The following is a 17,604-nucleotide window of genomic DNA, read 5'->3' as shown; positions in this document are numbered from 1 at the left end:
AGGAACCTAGTGGCTACAACCTGGGTTCCTGGCCTGGATAGACAGTCCATCCTGATACCCAGGGCAACTAACTTGCCCACTTAGTAGCTCAATTTCATCAGCCATAAAAAGAAAAGAACTTTGGAAAACAGTATGTATGGTTATATTAAAAACCAAACAAAGACAATGCATTTAAAGCAGTAGGAATGATGTCTGATGCCTCGTATGTTTCATGGCAAATAGTATTTCTCAGTAAATAATATCCACAGAGAGTAAAACAGAGTCCTGGTTTGGTGATGAGAAAGCTGCCGTGAATTTCGCCAAAGTCAAGGTGCATGATGTTTGTGGGATGCAGGGTAAGTGCCAGATACTGCTACCGATGTATAAATTCAAGAACAATATTCAGAGGAAATTGTGGGCGGAGAGAGGTGGTTTTGAATTGCAAGGAAATCCAACAAAGAGGAAGGGAAGGGAAGGGAGGTATTTTAAGAATTGTTCTCAGTTTCCCCGGCCTATTTGCTCTCTGTTCAGTTTGCCCACCAAATGCTGATAATTACTCTTGAAAGAAATGTTGCCTTGTGGCTGATGCACCATATATTACTCTCAGACTATTATTCCTCCACTATTACATTATACCATCACAGGTTCAAATCCCAGCCAACTGCTACCTCAGGGAATTCTACTATTTGGGGGCCATATTGACAGCATCCAGATATGTACATGGCCAACAAACTTGCCTTCATTATTTCTTTATCATGTGTTTGTTTCCTTTTCTTTGTAAATGTACTGCTTCACTCAAAAACAGCTACTACCATTTTGGGATTGGGAGGAAAAAGGTAGGAGGTAGCATAGCTCCTTGTATGTAAAGACTCTGTTCATCTCAGCAGTATCCAGTATCATGCACATTGACTACAGTATGAGCGACACCCTCTAGTGTTGTGAAGGGGAAATGTACCTCCTTATGCTGTGGCCCTGGAGCAGAAATGAGCCTTGTAAGTGAAGACATTAAAAAAAATAAATAAACAGAATTGAGAGCATCTTTAATTGAAATTTCTGGGGACAACAAGCACAGAAGCCATATGTGTAATTGCTCCCAAGGCCCAGCACACCAGCTGGGATGTCAGGAGGGCAGTTACAGCCTCCGGGCAGCTCATTAGGGCAGAGTGAGGATGGATGGAGAAAACAGAAGCCGTGTCCTGCTGAGTCATCGGTGTCATTTCCAGGATCTGCCTGGGCATCCCCATGGGCCTTCTGGCCAAGGACTGACTAAGCACAGGGCTGTAAAGTTGGCAGCATGTCAAGGCTGTGGGGGCCCAGTGATAGCCGAGGGAGAGGCATTTGTGAATGAGTGTGATGGAGTGTTTCTGTTTGTTTACACTCCAACCCAGATCTGTTTCACACAAGCAGAGCAAACAAGTGTGCGATCCTATGACGGTTGAAATGGAAGATAGTCTGACCAGCTGCTCAGGTTAGTGGCTAAGCTTCTCCAGTGTGAACAGCAAGATTCACGTCTTGCCAAGAGTCCTACAGATGACAAAATGAGGACAGACCAGCATTTTAATACTCATCTCTCCTTTATTTTCTTAATTAGAAAAAGGTCCCTTTTTTCTGATGGCAAAAAAATAATGCATTATGCTATTGAAATGTGAGAATATAGAAAAATAACAAAATGATAATTTCAGCATTTGGCAACAATCAAGCACCTATATCACTTATGATACTTTATAGAGTTCCTCTGTAGGTTTCCCAGCCTTTTGCAGACGTGTTCTGGTTCATTCTGCCATGATGGTGTGTGAAGGAAGCTGAAAGAGAGTTGCACATCATCTTATTATCAACATAGGAAAGACGTGAAAATAACTTAGACTTGTTTTGCCTAGTGGTGATACCCTAATGCATACCACAGATATCTACCTTAAGTTCTGAGGCAGAGGCCATCAATGATTTTAGGGGGTGGGGCTTAACCTAGTATATGGATGTGAAAGACCCGGTGATCTTTGACCCCCTTCCCTTGTGTGGAACTACCTTCCATTCCAAGTCTGTATGCCTAAGGTAGCAGAATGAAATGCAATCATTCCTCATAGAGATACTGCAGTCAGAGCATGTCATGGTAGTTCTATGACCACTGTGTTACTGTTAGGAGTTACTGGCTATCAGGGGGCCCAAGGTGTTTGTCTTATTACTGATAATGTTAACTTTGACCTATGATGTGTTATGTTGGCTACTCTCTGGATTCTGAGGGAGATACTTTGAAATTAGTAAACATCTCACCATCATCACCCTGATCAATGTCTCTCACCTTGGTTTAGCACTGACCTGTTTCTCAGATTGAATGGGTTATCACTATGATGAGTCATCACTGGGTTGATTGTCAAATGACTTTCTAAATCCATCATTTGTTCTTCATCTGTTAGTTGGCAAGTTATGTAAGAAAAATGTTTCTCCTCTTTATCACCTATCTATTTACCTAATTTTCATCTACCTACCTACTTACCTAGCTGTCTGATCTGTGCAGATAGATAGGACAGATAAGATAGATGGAAGAGAGACAGAGTGGCCTTATAGATTTATACTTCATTCACTGGAGTAGATCCTGTTCTTCTTGTCCTGGAGGTCATAGAAGTAGGCTTGTCAAGGTAGTTCTGTGTTATTTTGACATGTGCCTATTATTCTTTGAGAGCGGGTTTCTCGATACTGTGCTGGAGCTGGGGCTTAAGCAGACCTGAGGGAAAATTTTCAGGAAATTTGTGAGCCATTTATATCCTGCTAGTAGCTTAGAATCCAGCATGGCAAGAGTATTTACATCATGAAAACTGGCAAGTGTCATAATAGCTTTTCCCTCCAGATCTGGTTGTTAAAAAATTTACCAACATATCACCATTTCTATAGCACAATGAAGTTTCAAGATCCTCCTATATGTCAACTGCCTAGCTCAATAACTATTGGCTTCTCCTAGGAGTTCAAAAGTCTTTTGGTGGAGGTCAGCACTTAGAAACCAAGAGTGCAGAGTCAGTGAGTATGGTACAGTGATCTAAAGGGGATAGAATGTCAGAGATTGAGTGTGTAGTATGCCTGTGGCCACAGACACTAAGAAATGAATGGAAATATATGTATGTGTATATACATATACACATACATGTATGTCTTAATCTAAAAAGATTCTATTTAAAAAATATTTAGAAAAGTTAGAAAGAGCACAGGGATTTTCTGTGCCCCCCCCCCCAGCTTCCCCTCTTGTACAACCATGGTACAATTAAAACTGGGAAATTTCCAACACTCTGAAAGCAGAGGCAAGAGGGTCAAAAGTTCAAGGTCATCCTCAACTACATAGAAAGTTTGAAACCAGTTTGTCTCAAAAGTAACATAAGACAAAATAAAAACAAAACCCTAGAAATTAGCATTCTCCTTGGTACAAGCTGTTACAGATTTTATAAGTTTTTCTACTAATATCTGTTTTCCGTAATCCAATTCAGAGTACTATATATTTGTCCATAAGAAAATACATGTACAATTTTACATATCTATCTATCAATCTATCCATCAATTTACCCAAATCTTTATTTGTCTATCTATATGTAAAGCTAGCTCTCATATCTATAATTTCAAGACTCCACCATAAGGCTTACCTAGCTTTCATCCTTCCCATAGTTAGCCCTCTTCTTTGATCAAGGAAGTTGGCTCTCATTTCTTCAATATTCTTTCTTATAACTAAACCCCAGTGTAAGTAATAAGGTTGCTCACTCCACTGAGCTTCTGTTTCACTTAGACATATCCATGTGGCTTGAGATAGATTCTTTCTGAATTGTCCTTGTCCTCACACAAGCCCAATGACTGTGACATAGGATAAGTTGAAGGGAAGGATGCAAGTTGTGAAAAATGTCTTACTTTCTTTTCAGTTCATTCTCTCCACATATGTGTTAATCATACTTCAATGAAAATAAATGGCTTCACACAGTTCATAGTAGATAGTAAGTACTCAATAAGTAGAGTTTTTCCATTAACTTTGTTGTTGATATTGAGGACCCATGGAATAGGTAACTAGAGGTTTTTAAGGACTCAATGGGGAAAACAGAATTAGGAGACATGCACACTATTATGTATTTTAGAGACTCGGATCTAGGCATGCATGAATTAAGTTCCTTTAAAAGTTAGACTTGCAATTTTCAGAAATACTTCACAGTCCAGGCTCATTAGAATTCATTGACATAAATCAGTGTTTTTAATCCAATGCGTGTGATCCACCCACTCCATCTAGTTCAACAACAAAATGTCTGCAGTTATAACCCAAGGGCCCTAGAAACAGAAACTCCCTTCCCCTTTCCTCAGTTGAGAACCACTGGAGCAAGTGATTGGCTGGCTTTGTCTTACATAAATTCTGTTTTCAATAGATTTGAGAAGCGTAATCTTTGATTTTTACACTTAAAATTCCTAGTCCATTACTTCATGCTAGTTCTCAGAGATTTAGACCAAAACTCATAGAAATAATTTACAATGAGGCAGAAGATAATCTTAATTGTTATTCAGAAACCAATCAACTTGGGTATCACAGAGTCATGAGAGGTCCAAATTGGTAGTGTAACAGCTTCCTGACAGGACAACAGGATTTCAGCCAACCAACAAAAGTACAGCAAGAAAGGGCTTGGCAACCTTCTTTTAAAAGAACTAGAAGCATTGCCTCCTGGCCTTTGCTGCCTCCTCTCCTTCTGATTTTATATCCTCTCTAAATGGAATGCTCTTCATTAAAGAAACATTAATTATCTGTGGGTTCAATCCTAGCCTTAAATAGTTGAGTGAAAAGAGTCTATGGATTTGCAAAACAGCACGGAGGTAGGGGTGGGGGGGTTGGAGAGAGGAAAGGGAAAGGGAGAATGATGTAATTAGAATCTCAAAAGGTAAAAGAAATACTTAGAAAAAGGAAACAGTGGTTGGATTGATGATATTATCAACTTTTTTTGGAAGATGATATTATCAACTTTTCTAAGAGGAAGGAGGTTGGAAGATGGCTGCCACATCTGACAAAGAATTTGACTTGTCACAACAGTTTAGGGAAGGTGGAGCAGCCTGAGTCAGAATCAAGTTAAATTTCGGTAGAATTATTTCAGTTCTCCATCGGGGACTCATTTTGGCTCAAGGGCCACTAAGCAACACTCAGAGCACTGAAATGTATCTAAGTTTGTACTTCACATTTTGATGGGGAAAGAATTTGGCGTTAAAGAACTAAGATGATTCAGCTTGTGAAAAACAGCAACCACAACAAAACAAAAACAAAACAACAACAGCAACAACAAAAACCCACCTGCTATTTAAGTCTAGTCTAGTCTGTGTTTGATCCTGGGAATCCATGGCAGAAGGACAGAGCTGACTTCCAAAAGTTGTCCTTTGATCTCAACATGCCACAGGTGCATCGCTTCATCCTGAGCCAATGCCTACAACAGTGACTTCCAGAATCTGACCAAAAGAAGTGTTTTTGTTTGTTTGTTTGTTGGTGTTTGTTTGTTTGTTTTTCCACATCCAAGATTGCACAGCAACAAACCTTTGCAACTGATTACTGAATGAGACTGGAATTCTTCTACTGTAATGGTTTTAGTGTATAAACAGCACCTCGGGTAGCTTACCATTATTCATTTAGAAGGTGGACTTAAATATATGAGATCTGGTTGTCAAAGGGAGGAAGAGTCATTTGGCCCAAGAACTAAAGAGGGGAGGCATAATGGATAGGCCTATTTCCCATCAGCAGGTGCTGGCAAATTCCCAGGGGTAACAGGACATTCTTTTAGACTTGGTACCTTGAGGACAGGAGCCTGAGTAAGTTGAACACAACATCCAGCCTTTCTCATAAATCCATCCCCAAGGTGATTCTTGCTATAACACTCACTTCTCCTTCTCCTTCTCCTTCTGCAGCCACCTTACTGGTTTCATTCCCTTTGCCTCCTGCTCCCACTCCATAGTTCCCCTTACACCAGTGCCAATCAGAAAGGTGACAGTGAAGAGTTATGGTTGGAGTGGAGAGGGAGGGGGAATGAAAAAAACAGATGGAGGTGAAAGGAAGCGGAAAAGGACTTAGACGTGGATTTCTTGGACTACGTTCCCAAAAGGGATAATGATTCTCTCTCGGTGTACTTATTGACATTCATTGAGCAGCATATAGTTTATTTTAGCTTGAGTTTGTGGTGTAGCATCTATATTTAATCCTGCAAGCTGTCGGGCAACTCATATATTTACAAACACAGTCCCGGAAACAATGTGTTTGCTGGTCACATCTGCATCGCTAACGTCTCGGAGCTCTGTGTTGTTTGGCAGAGCTCAGGACATTATCATTTTACATTCTGGTCAGTGCCAAGGCCCAAATAGGGCAGGTCCTGGGCTAAGAGTTCAGATTCAATGACAAGCCTGGCAGAAAGCCAATAGCAAGGGATGCATTGAGGACTGAAGGTCAGAATGGAGAGTTGATAGTCAGCCCCACCTTGGTACTGCAGCCCGCATAGTGATGAGAAATTTCTGTGGGCTTGGCTTGAGTTTATTTTGGCTTTCCAAGCCTGCAACTACTCTGTGTGTATACAGAAGCTCCACTGGAAAGTGAGCTGGGCTTAAGCAGTGAGAACTACATTGGTGGAAGGAAGTACGAGAAGTTGGATGGTGGAGAAGGCCTCTCGTTGAAATATGGAGTCAGCTATTGGCAAAAGTGTGGAGTGGGTAACAGAGCTAGCTGTACTGAGTACCAGGAAAGGAATTTGGACATGCTGAAAGAGAGGTGTCAGAAGGCATCATTCCATGAGTTTTGGTATCAGAAAGCGTAGCCTGTTGTCCAGAGTATGGGAAGATGAACTCTGGGTTCCAGTGAAGCTCAGAATGAGGCAGAGTGTGAGTTTTGGAAGACTGTCTGTCTACAAGTGATGTAAAGGAACTAATCATTGGAATCATGAGGCTCAGCAAGAATTGTAAGCGTCTTGTTCCTTGTATTACCTTGCTGAGCTTGGACCCTGAAGAAGAGAGACAGGAAATTGTGGGTAGGTACTCAGTTGGGCATAAGAAAATGAGCATAAAATAATAATTTGTATTTATTTATGTATATGTGCCTACATGAGTTGTTGTGCACCACCTATGTGAAGTACCCATAGAAGTCGGAGTGTATTGGGTTCCTAGAAACTGAACTTATAGGCAGTTGTGAATCAACTGATATGGCATGCTGACACCTGAACTTGGAGCCTTTGAAAGAGTAGTTAGTGAGCTCTCTTAACTGTGGGCTGGTCTCCCCAGCCCTTGACCTTAAGGCTTTTGAGCAATGGTTCTCAAGTTATATGTCTTTACCCCCAAAAGGCATTCTGTATATCCGATATTTACATTGTTATTCGTATCAGTAGAAAAATAAGTTATATAGTAGTCATGAAATAATTTTATGGTTGGGTATCACTACAACATGGGGGACTTTATTAAAGGGACACAGCATTAGGAAGGTTGAGGACCACTGTTTTGGAGGATGCCTACATGAATTATCACTGTGCTCTTACAGGCCGTGCAGAGAGGAAGTTGAAGAGAAGCCAACAGCTTCAAAGAAGCAAGAGGTCTTAAGTATCCTTAGCAAATCTGGAAGAGCAGTGGTAGCTTTCTCTGCTTTTGTTCTTGCAGAGATTAGATGATTCCTTGGCTCACAACACCGTTTTTCAGTGATATTGAACTAAAGATGTTTAGACTGACCTCCTGTGCCTACAGTTCCTGTCTTGAGTCTGTAGCATTTATGCTTGTAGGCATTTAGATGCCACTAGGATTTTCTTGGGAGAATATTACTGGGTTTCTGAATTTTGTCCTCTGTAAAATGTATGTAATACAGATGATCCTTCACTTTTGATGGAATTATGTTAAGCTAAACCTACTGTGAGTTGAAATTATTGAAAATGTGATTAATACAGTAATATCTACTAATGGAACATCACAACTCATCACCTAAGAGCAGGGTAAAGTATGAATGGTTCCCTCTCATGATCGTGATCGTGTGTCTAGGTGGAGGCTGCCTTTCCCTGTTGCTGTTCAGCACCATGGTAAAGCCAAACACTGTATATATATATATATATTTTTTTTTACCATTATTAGGACAGAGGTCATCTGAACCAGCATCAGCCTTACAGGGGTTTGTGAGCTTCGGAGGAGTTAACGTAGGACAAGTGTTTAGATCAGTGCCTGGTCCATAGTAACAATAGCTGAATGTACTTGGAAGGCTTCTAGCAACAGCTCCAGGACTCACGGTTTTTAGACGTTGAATATTTCAGTTTGTCTCTGATACAGGTGAGACAGAAACAGAGCAAGCTCCATTTTCAACGTTGGACCTGGGTTTCATTCCTAAAGTAGCAGTTGAGCCTTGAGGTACTCCTTCCACTCCGTGGCTGGGGCTTTCTCATCAGCTGAACCATGGGAAGGGGCTTCCATCAGTGGCTCTCAGCTGCATCCAAATCTCTTGGAGAGCTTTTCAAAGTATGTTGAAATATAGTATATTCTAACTGGAGATATTTACCTCCCTTCTGTCCCTCCTTCCATATTTATATTCCTCTTCTCACAGCTTCCTTATACATAGAGTATAGCTAGCTACCCATGGCTGCTCAGAGTCATCGGGTCAGAAGAAAGGCCTTCCTTTGAGAGGCTTCTTGGAGGAAATAGTTGTGAAAGTCATGATGGACAGTTGTGGACAGTGAAGCCAGAAAGCAGTGGCATACTGACAGGGCACAGAGTTTTATAATTGAGGGACTTCAGAATGAGGGCCATGCTTCCCTGGACAGAGGCTCAAAGCCTCCCTCTACTGTAACTACTGAGTACTGAGAGCCAGAGTGAGGGCACCTCTGAGTCTGCAGGGATTGCTAATCAATTATGCAAGCACAAACACAAGGTTTAGTACCTACCTGTGCTGCCTTTTCACTTATACACAACCAGAAAACTACCAAAATAAGAAAGAAAGAAAGAAAGAAAGAAAGAAAGAAAGAAAGAAAGAAAGAAAGAAAGAAAGAAAGAAAGAAAGAAAGAAAGGAAGGAAGGAAGGAAGGAAGGAAGGAAGGAAGGAAGGAAGGAAGGAAGGAAGAAAGGAAGGAAGAAAGGAAGGAAGAAAGGAAGAAAAGAAGGAAGGAAGGAAAGAAGGAAGGAAGGAAAGAAGGAAGGGAGAGAGAAAGAAAGAAAGAAAGAAAGAAAGAAAGAAAGAAAGAAAGAAAGAAAGAAAGAAAGAAAGAAAGAAAGAAAGAAAGAAAGAAAGGAAGGAAGGAAGAAAAGCAAGCCATATTTAGTGAAGGGTGTCTATGGACTGTTTCTTATATTAATAACTTGTGATATAGCAATATAAAATATGTGAAAACACACACACATACACATACACAGAGACACACACACACACAGCTCTCAGCAACAGAAGCTACACTTTTTAAGTGCATCAAAACCCCTCAACCATATGTAATATAATTGTTATATTATAATCCCCCTTGTCTCTTGAGATCAGGTCTATCATGCAACCCTGCCTGGCCTGGAAGTCCCTGTGGAAACTAGGCTGGCCTCAGCTTCACAGAGATCTGCCTGCCTCTACCTCTCAAGTGATGAGATGGAGGGTGTGTGCCACCATGCCCAGCTTCTATTTCCCTTTTCTTGAAGTCTACTCTGGGAGCCACTTCTCTTTGGAATGGCTGCAAGAGGAGGGTAGATTGGTTTGGAGAGGGCAATAGGAGCTGCCTAAGATTTTTAAATGAGGAAGAAGATGGAAAGGTTTCTGTCGCTATGGCTTGGATCCAGAAAGAGATGAGGCTTGAAAGGCTCAAAGCATACAACTTTTCACTAAGTCGACCTGATCAGTGGTGCTACCTTCATCTTTTCTGGCGAGCCTTCCTAACCTGGAGAGAGGATGTGGTCTATGCTCTCTGACCCCCGATTTATTATGCGAGGCTCTGGTTCAGAAGAATCAGTTAGCTTGTCTGGCCCGGGGAAAGTGCCAAGGACACCCAGCAGTCAAGTATGAAGCCCTAGCAACTGACAGATGACTCTGTCCTTGACAAATGATGCTCTAGTTGTCACAGAGAGAAGTTTATAAATTTGAAGCCTCAAGGGGATCAAACCTACAAGGACTATGCCACCGAAACCATCTACATATGAGTGTTGTGAATGTGGTGTATAAAGCTCAGTATTCAATCTTCAAATTCTGACTGTGTAGACACTGCTTAATAAGCGATTGTCTGGTTGATGGACAGAGGTGAGCCACAATAAGGAGAGGTGAATTAGATAGGCCTCAGAGTCACAATATCTGGGTTTTGAGTTTTGCTTCTGCCTTCTATGGAGTGGCCTCCAGAGAGCCCCTTTGCCTCTCTCAGCCTCCCCTCTTAAAGGTCTCAAATTAATGTAAGAGCGTTTAGTAAACAGTAATTATGATTAGCTCCTCTCTGCATAAATAGTTATTAATAATATTGACCTGATTCTATGCAGTGAGGAACATCTACATCCTCATGTTGGAACTTGACTTCCGATTAGTGGGGCGGGGGGCATATGATTTCAAATGCAGATCCCCTGGTTCATGCCAGTGCTGAAGCTGAAACTCAAGGTCATGGATGGAGCCTGGGGAGGAAAGTGACAACAGACATGTCATACCTGCTTGGATTCAAATGAGGGAGGGGATACTGGGAGCTACTGGAGGTCTGCCAAGTGCAGCTAAAGGTCCTTTATGGCCTGTGCTGAGCCTGTATGGAAAATGGCAGCGGTCATTCTACCAGAGGGAAGGACCCGGACCTTGATGGAAACCAATAGCATTCCTACCGCCAACCATGGCTGGGGCACTGTCTCGTCACTCCTCCTGTCTCCTCTTCCTTTCTAGGATAAACAGGTTTCGCATCAACATGTTGTGGTTGACAAAAACAAACAACACTTTCGTGATTTTTTTTTAAACACTGACACCCTCAGACTTCTTCTTCAAGAAAACAGCTCCTCGATAAAGTTGGCCAATTAACCACTTAAATGGCTTGAAAACTTATTTAATGTCACTGCCTAATCACTTTATGAAATGTCAGTGCTCCAGCAGGCAAATTTTTCTGCTTCATATCTCATCTCTCTTTGCCTTAGCTCTTTCTGCAACACAGCCCCCTTGCACGTGTGCCCCTTCTATTTGCATAGAATTGTGGCACTTCAGTGTTGAGCAGGATTGCAGGAATCATCTCTCCTCATAAATCATTTCACAGAAGGCTGAGGTGAGGCTTCCACAGGAAAGTGTCTTGCCTCTGGGCACTAACTTGTAAGTGGCTACGCAACTCCTTCCTTTAGCTGTAAGTCATGGGATTGCTGTGGGCGGACTTGACTCTGCAGCTGAAGAAAGCCACCTTTTCCACTGCACTGGTCCACTCTTAGCCTTACTGTTCTCCTCTGTTTAAAGAGGTAATTTTATTATTCATGCTTCATAAGCAGTAGATATCACATACATATTAACTAATTTGTATGGTATTTACTAATATATTTAAAGTTAACAGCTTTATTAATCAAACTACTACCCTTACATTTCTAACCTAGCTGTACACTTAACCCCTTGAGGATGCAATACCTCCTCTTCAGTAATTCTCTTTTACTTTTTGTTTATTCATTCATTCATTCATTTATGCTGAGGATTGAACACAGAACCCCACACATCCCAGGTGAGTGCTCAGCACTGAGTTACTCTTCCTGTTCCACAATAACTTTCATTCATGTTTCTGTATCATCTACTTCGTTGGTCAAGACTTTACAATAGCAGCCTAGGCCATAAATTGTATTTGTGTCTTTATTCTGAAACATCAAACACATCTGGAAAACAAGAAAACACAAAAGCAACTCAGAACTTTTCAGCCGGGTAGTGACCTCAGAGTAGCGGTGACATGATTCTTGTGCTACCATCCTGAAGAGTGCACTGCCCAGTTCTCATGTGACCTCGCTTTATCCTTGATTTTTCTCTCTTGGGAAAATCATGACCCATTTAATTCATGGCTAAAAGGACAGATGTGAGCTTATCATACTCATACAAGAAAAAAAACTACAGCTTGTTAAACTTGTACTTTTGGTAGAAAGCCAAATTATCTGTCTGGGTATAAGACTGCCTTAAGTATTGAGGGCAAAGGAAATTATTCATCCTTCTCGGATAAACCTGTAACTCTTTTCCTGAAGGGGCCGGAACGGTCCCCGTGTCACCTTCTCATAGGCACAAGGAGGCCTGCTCAGATGTTCAGCTTTGGAGGCACGACAGCAAAGTCACTAATTGTTATCTATTGCTGCTTATTAATAGTGTCTCCAAAAACTGTGAGAATTTAGACAGTCAAGATTTGCTTGATCGATTGTGTTACAAAATATTCAGTGATAGTATTGTGAAGAATAAACAGAAAGTGGCCAAAAGCTATTCCGCACCCTTCAAAAGCCCAATTTTCATACAATCGTCAACCAGCAATTTAGCTTGTCTTTTAAAAAAAAAGAAGTTTTAAAACCCATTTAAGGATCTTCTTTTTAAAAAAAAAAAAAAAAAAAGAGAGAGAGAGACTTTTTAGTCAAAATGTCTTCAGATTCCCAGGAAAACCACTGAAGCAGAAAGCCTGTGATTCCTGAGCCAGGTTTTTCTGAGGGATGGAGAGCCCTGAATTCAGGCATTCTTGCTGCGCTCAGCAGACATTGCCCAGCAATCAAAATCATTTGATTCCAAAGCTGATATTCCTCAGGCAGGTTCCAGATCATTGTGAGCTCTGAAAAAGTATAATTACAAACAGAGCTGACAAGAAGCAAGCTTAGCATAGTCTGATTCTTTCAAATAGTTTTTCCAGTAGGTGCTCACCTGTCCTTAGGAAACCCTCGAGCAGCAGGAGGGGTGGTGGCTACCACGATTTAAGATACTCAGGTACCAGTCTGTCCAGAGGCCAAGTGGCTGGACAAGGCTTACAGGGACTCTGATGAAGTACGTGGAATTTGATACAGCTTATATACTTGAGGACTGAAGAAATATCTGATAGGGTGACAAAAACTTACACATGGCCTTAGATGGGTCTGTGTACTTGGCAAGGGAAGACATCAAGGGAGGTCAAAGCTGGGAGAGATGATCAATTCAGCTCTGTTCCAGAACCTTCTGTGGTTGTCTCTTTCTTCCCAAGAGTAACATGTTGATTTCCTCTAGGAAGCATGATGCACCAGACCCTTGGCAGGATAGGAGAAGTTGCAGTAGCTTCTTGTCCTTGCTTTGTTTTCCTATGATCATGTAACAAACTTTGTATCATCCAAAGCAATACAAATGCATTACCTCACACCACTGCATAGATGTAGACACGTGCGGAGAGAACAGAGGACAGGCACCCTCTGCCTCTTTTCTTCTTCTTTTTCTTTTCTCTTGAGACAGGTGTTTTCACAGGAACTCAGGAGGTAGCTAGACTGTCCTGCCAGCCGGGCCCAGGGATCTGCCTGTCTCCCCAGTGCCCAGACTGCAAGCACACACCAGTGCATCTGGGGCACCTGTGTACCTGTCTTAAGTGGGTTGTAAAGACACCTTAGGATCTTGTACTTACAAGTTCAGTACCTCACTGTCTGGGCCGGCTCCCTGGCCCTCTCTCGTAGCTTTAGTGACCCAGATGCCTGGGCACAAGGGAGTTGGTCCTTTGCTCCAATTTTCACGAGCCTGAAATCAAAGTGCTGGAAATAGAAACCGATCTTTGTGGGGTGCAAAGTCCTCTTGCACCACATTTGTCCCCTTGCAGTTGTATGATGGAAGTTCCTACATCCTTCCTAGTTGCTGGCTACAGATTGCTCTGACATTAGATGATATTTTGGGCTTCCTGCTCTGTGCCTTTCATAGGTAATTCACAGCACGGCTACTTGCTCTATGTTGGTCAGCTGTTTTCTTCTAAAGACTCACGTGGGACATCGTCCAAAGTTATCCACAAGTCTTAGTTTTCACCATCATTGAAGCGACTGTCTGTACTTCGACTTCTACATTCTCCAGTTTTTAACTCAAAGGATAGAGCCCAAGAGTCCATCTGACTCACAGGCCCTGCATACGTTCAAGGGAGCAGAATTCTGGAGAACATGTAGATAGAGCTTCCGGAGAAGGATCACTTTAGGACCCTACTTCCCATGACCCTTTCCAGGTGGATTTCCACCTTACTTGTGTAGTATGTTGGTTTCATCTGTCAAGGAGTCATGGTTTCCCAAATGTACGAACTCCCCACCCTGCCATCAATTCGTCTTTAAGTAGCACAGCAATATTTTATAACAGAAATGATTTGCTAATGGTAGAGCTTCAGGTAAGGCAGTAAGCACCTGCTCACATATCGTCAGTTCTTAGCATAATGTCTGCCACTTAGGAGTTCTCATTTATGTTTCTTCAATGGATGAATATGTGAATGATTAAATGAGAAATATTTTGGGCATCCTCATCAAATTGTTTCAGTATAAAAATTGTCTACTCCTTCCACATGCAAGGATGATTCCTCTTTTTAGTTTGAAATCACTTTTTTTTTTTCTGGCGAGGCAGGCTTATTTTTTTTTTTTTTAAAAAGAAAACATTTGGGGATTTTCCTTCTGTGATTCTACTTTTTTCGTAGTTAACTTTTTAATCTCTGTGGGACTAAGTTCTCAAGGTTATGTATAAAACATTCTGTTCTTGCCCAGTTAGTCTGTGATGGCTTTGTTTTTATATGTGAACCACTGTGTAAGGTTTTGAGTTCTTCTGCTTCATTGATCAACCTGTTCAATGTGTGAATCAGCATCACTAATTTATTTTAATTATGTGATTATCATCATGTTTTAAGGTCTGAAGAGGCAGGCACGTTGTTATTCTTGCCTCTTGGTTAAGCTCGGCTGGTTAAGCTGGGGCAGTATCTCTCATTCCTGCTCCTGCTCCCAAACAGCACAGCATTCTTTGGCAAGGAGTCAGATCAAGGTTTCCATGTTGCTTATTTTCCTAGTTGAACTCCTCTGGCTCCTATCATAACAGACTCTGTCGTTATAATGGCTACCTAACAAACTTTAAGAATTGGGAGCAACTTCTAAGCAACTCCCGGCACCCAACTGCAAATCAATAACTGCAAGGAAGAGGGAGGGCTGTCTGAATGCCCAGCCTCTCCGGCTTCCTTCTGTCCTTCTGTCCTTCTGTCCTTCCATCCTGACATACAGCGACCCTGAAAAGCATCCTGTGCCAATACTGAAGCCTCTGTCTCCCAGGCTCAGTATATCTTTGGAGCTGGGAATCCCAGGATTCACACTTAGCTCCAGCAGACCCTTTTAGGTCCCCTGGATTAGTGTGCTAACATACCTCCAAATGCTCCTGGGGGTGACTCTGGAAGGAAGCACGATGTACTGAAGCCCTCTTTGCCTACCCCCGCAAGGAAGTAAAATTTCAGAGAATTATCACATCTTCCTCACCTAGAGATAGGCATCCTATCTCTAGGCTTTGGCAGTCAGAGACAATCCTCAGGCCATGAATTACAGGTACTGGGCGTCGGAAGTTGTTCTGGCACGCGCTGAAGTGGTGTTGGCGAGAGACATGCACAGGGCTCTGACAGCATGTGCTAGAAATTAAAGATCGGAGAAACGGCAGCAGTTCCAGGAAGCCGCGCAGTACTGAATGATTCCTTGCATCTGGAGGTTGATAAAGGTGACTAGTTGTGCTTAGACAACGTGTAGGCACTGGAAATCAGAGGCAGCTAGGAAGAGAGAAGCACAGAAGCAACCCTATTGCTGGGATCTTCCTTCAAACTCGGAGAGAGCAGGGAATATGCTCATTCATTCCTTCTAGATGGATGTCTGCACCCATGCGCTGTGTCTTCAGGAGCTGAGTTAGCAGGGTAAAAGAAAGGGGGAGAGAGCCTCTTCTCTTCTGCTGTCTGGTGAAGAGGAGTTCCATGGACTCTTGGGGTGGGATCTCCTCTGATCCCCCATATCACCTTGAATAAAAGAATAGATTAGATGCTCTAGATAGAAGTTTGCTCCTAACCTAGTGCCAAGCTTGGGAAAGCAACACTCAGTCTATGAGGCAATTACAGAAATATGTAAATGTGTAAATATGTTTCTGGCAGTCGGTGTAGGAAAAGTGCTGGGATTCATACCCCGCTGAGCTTAAACTCTATTCTTTCTTCTTCACAGCTATGAGGACATACATCATTGTCTTGACCTGAGTCCCCCTTTCTCATCTGTAAGATGCTGACAGTGGTGTTTCCTCATAAGTTTGTGTCTAAAGAAATAAAATCATACATACTGAACACTCAGCTCAATGCCTTAGGGCATCAGTTGGCTGCACTGCCGCACTAGTAGAGAGGATTTTCCCCTCTGGTTATATGTATGATGCCCTCAGACGGGATATGGCCCTGTACCCACCTCACATCTCTTTTGTCCTTTTCTAGTTTGGAGCCCTGGAGGAGCAAGCAGCACGGAGTGGGAGAGCTTGGCGAGAGAATGAAGACACTAACCGCCTGGGAGAAGCATGAGGTGGCCGCGCAGCTCTCGGTTTAGAGGGCTTTGGCCGGAGGCCGCCCCATGGGCAGTCCTGCTGGCACTAGGCGTGCCCGGGTGGGTGCTGGCTGTCTCGGCCACGGTGGCCGCTGTGGTCCCGGAACAGCATGTCTCCTCGGCTGGCCAGGCGCCCCTGGACTGGCTGCTCACAGACCGAGGCCCCTTCCACCGTGCACAGGAGTATGCTGACTTCATGGAGCGGTACCGGCAGGGCTTCACCACCAGATACAGGATCTACAGGTGAGTAGAGTCTGCTACAGAGCTTAGCCAAAGCAGTGTACAGCTGGCGTGTCAAGCCTTAAGCCTTAAACTAATCAGAATGCCCTCAAGTTGAACTAGAGGTGAAATATGGAGACACATCAGGTAGGGAAATAAGCCTGACCCATGTTTGGTTTTTTATTTTTATTTTTTTTTTTAAGAAGAAAACACAAACTAGAAAACCTGCTGATGCCTCCTGGGGACCTCGTAAAAGGGTTTCTATTTATAGATTGTTCTGCTTATAAATTGAGGACAAATCAGGCAGCATGCAGACAGCATGTGGCCCAGGCTGCTGTAGGAGGTCAGAGTCAAATGCTGGGCCCAGCTTTAAGTAATGGGTTAGGGACTTTTATGAGTTGTAATTACTTAGCCATGCAAATGAAGAAAGGGAAGCTTCCTGGTGGCCTCAGAGGTCTGGGGAACCTGCTGGGTCAGGGACAAACCTACCTTCACCCTTGACAACAAAACAACCTCAGCTCAATTTGGCCAAGGGCAGAGGCCCATCTTTAGGAACTTCTCATAAGAAAGGCAAATAGGTGTGTCTGGTTAGTCCCACTTATTCGTGGGTGCTTGAACTATGCAAAAACAGAGAGCTCCTTACCCTACTGACCCAGCACGGCTGGGACTCATACAAATAACATTTCTGGCTTCAATTTTCCCTTAGTCCTTTTGGAATTGTTTCCCCCTCTACCAATTTTCTTTTTCCTTGCTAAACTCATCAACATTAAAGGAATCATTAGCCATCCCAGAGCTTCTCTGATTTTGTTCCCTTTATTTAAGAACATTTATTTTCTAAGTTAGTATGTTGTCATTGTTGTTGTTACTGCTGCTGTTTTATTTTGAGACAGGGTTTCTCTGTGTAACAGCCTTCTCTGTCCTGGAACTCTACCACCATGGCCAGTTTTAAAATCA

The 17,604-nt window shown here is 42.6% G+C and overlaps 1 protein-coding gene across 2 annotated transcripts in view; it reads left to right on the top strand.

The window, feature by feature from the left end:
* Brinp2 (BMP/retinoic acid inducible neural specific 2) overlaps positions 1-17,604 on the top strand; it is a 102,806-nt gene that overhangs the window by 37,108 nt on the left and 48,094 nt on the right. For both annotated transcript variants that reach the window (XM_052200953.1, XM_052200952.1), the window contains exon 2: positions 16,326-16,674. In XM_052200953.1, coding sequence (XP_052056913.1) covers positions 16,406-16,674 — 269 coding nt within the window. In that variant the 5' untranslated portion in view covers positions 16,326-16,405. The remainder of the gene's footprint in view (positions 1-16,325; positions 16,675-17,604) is intronic.

Source organism: Apodemus sylvaticus, chromosome 12 (assembly GCF_947179515.1).
Source record: "Apodemus sylvaticus chromosome 12, mApoSyl1.1, whole genome shotgun sequence".
Taxonomy (NCBI): Eukaryota; Metazoa; Chordata; class Mammalia; order Rodentia; family Muridae; genus Apodemus; species Apodemus sylvaticus.
Note: the sequence above shows the minus strand (reverse complement) of the source record. Positions and strands in the feature narration are given on the sequence as shown.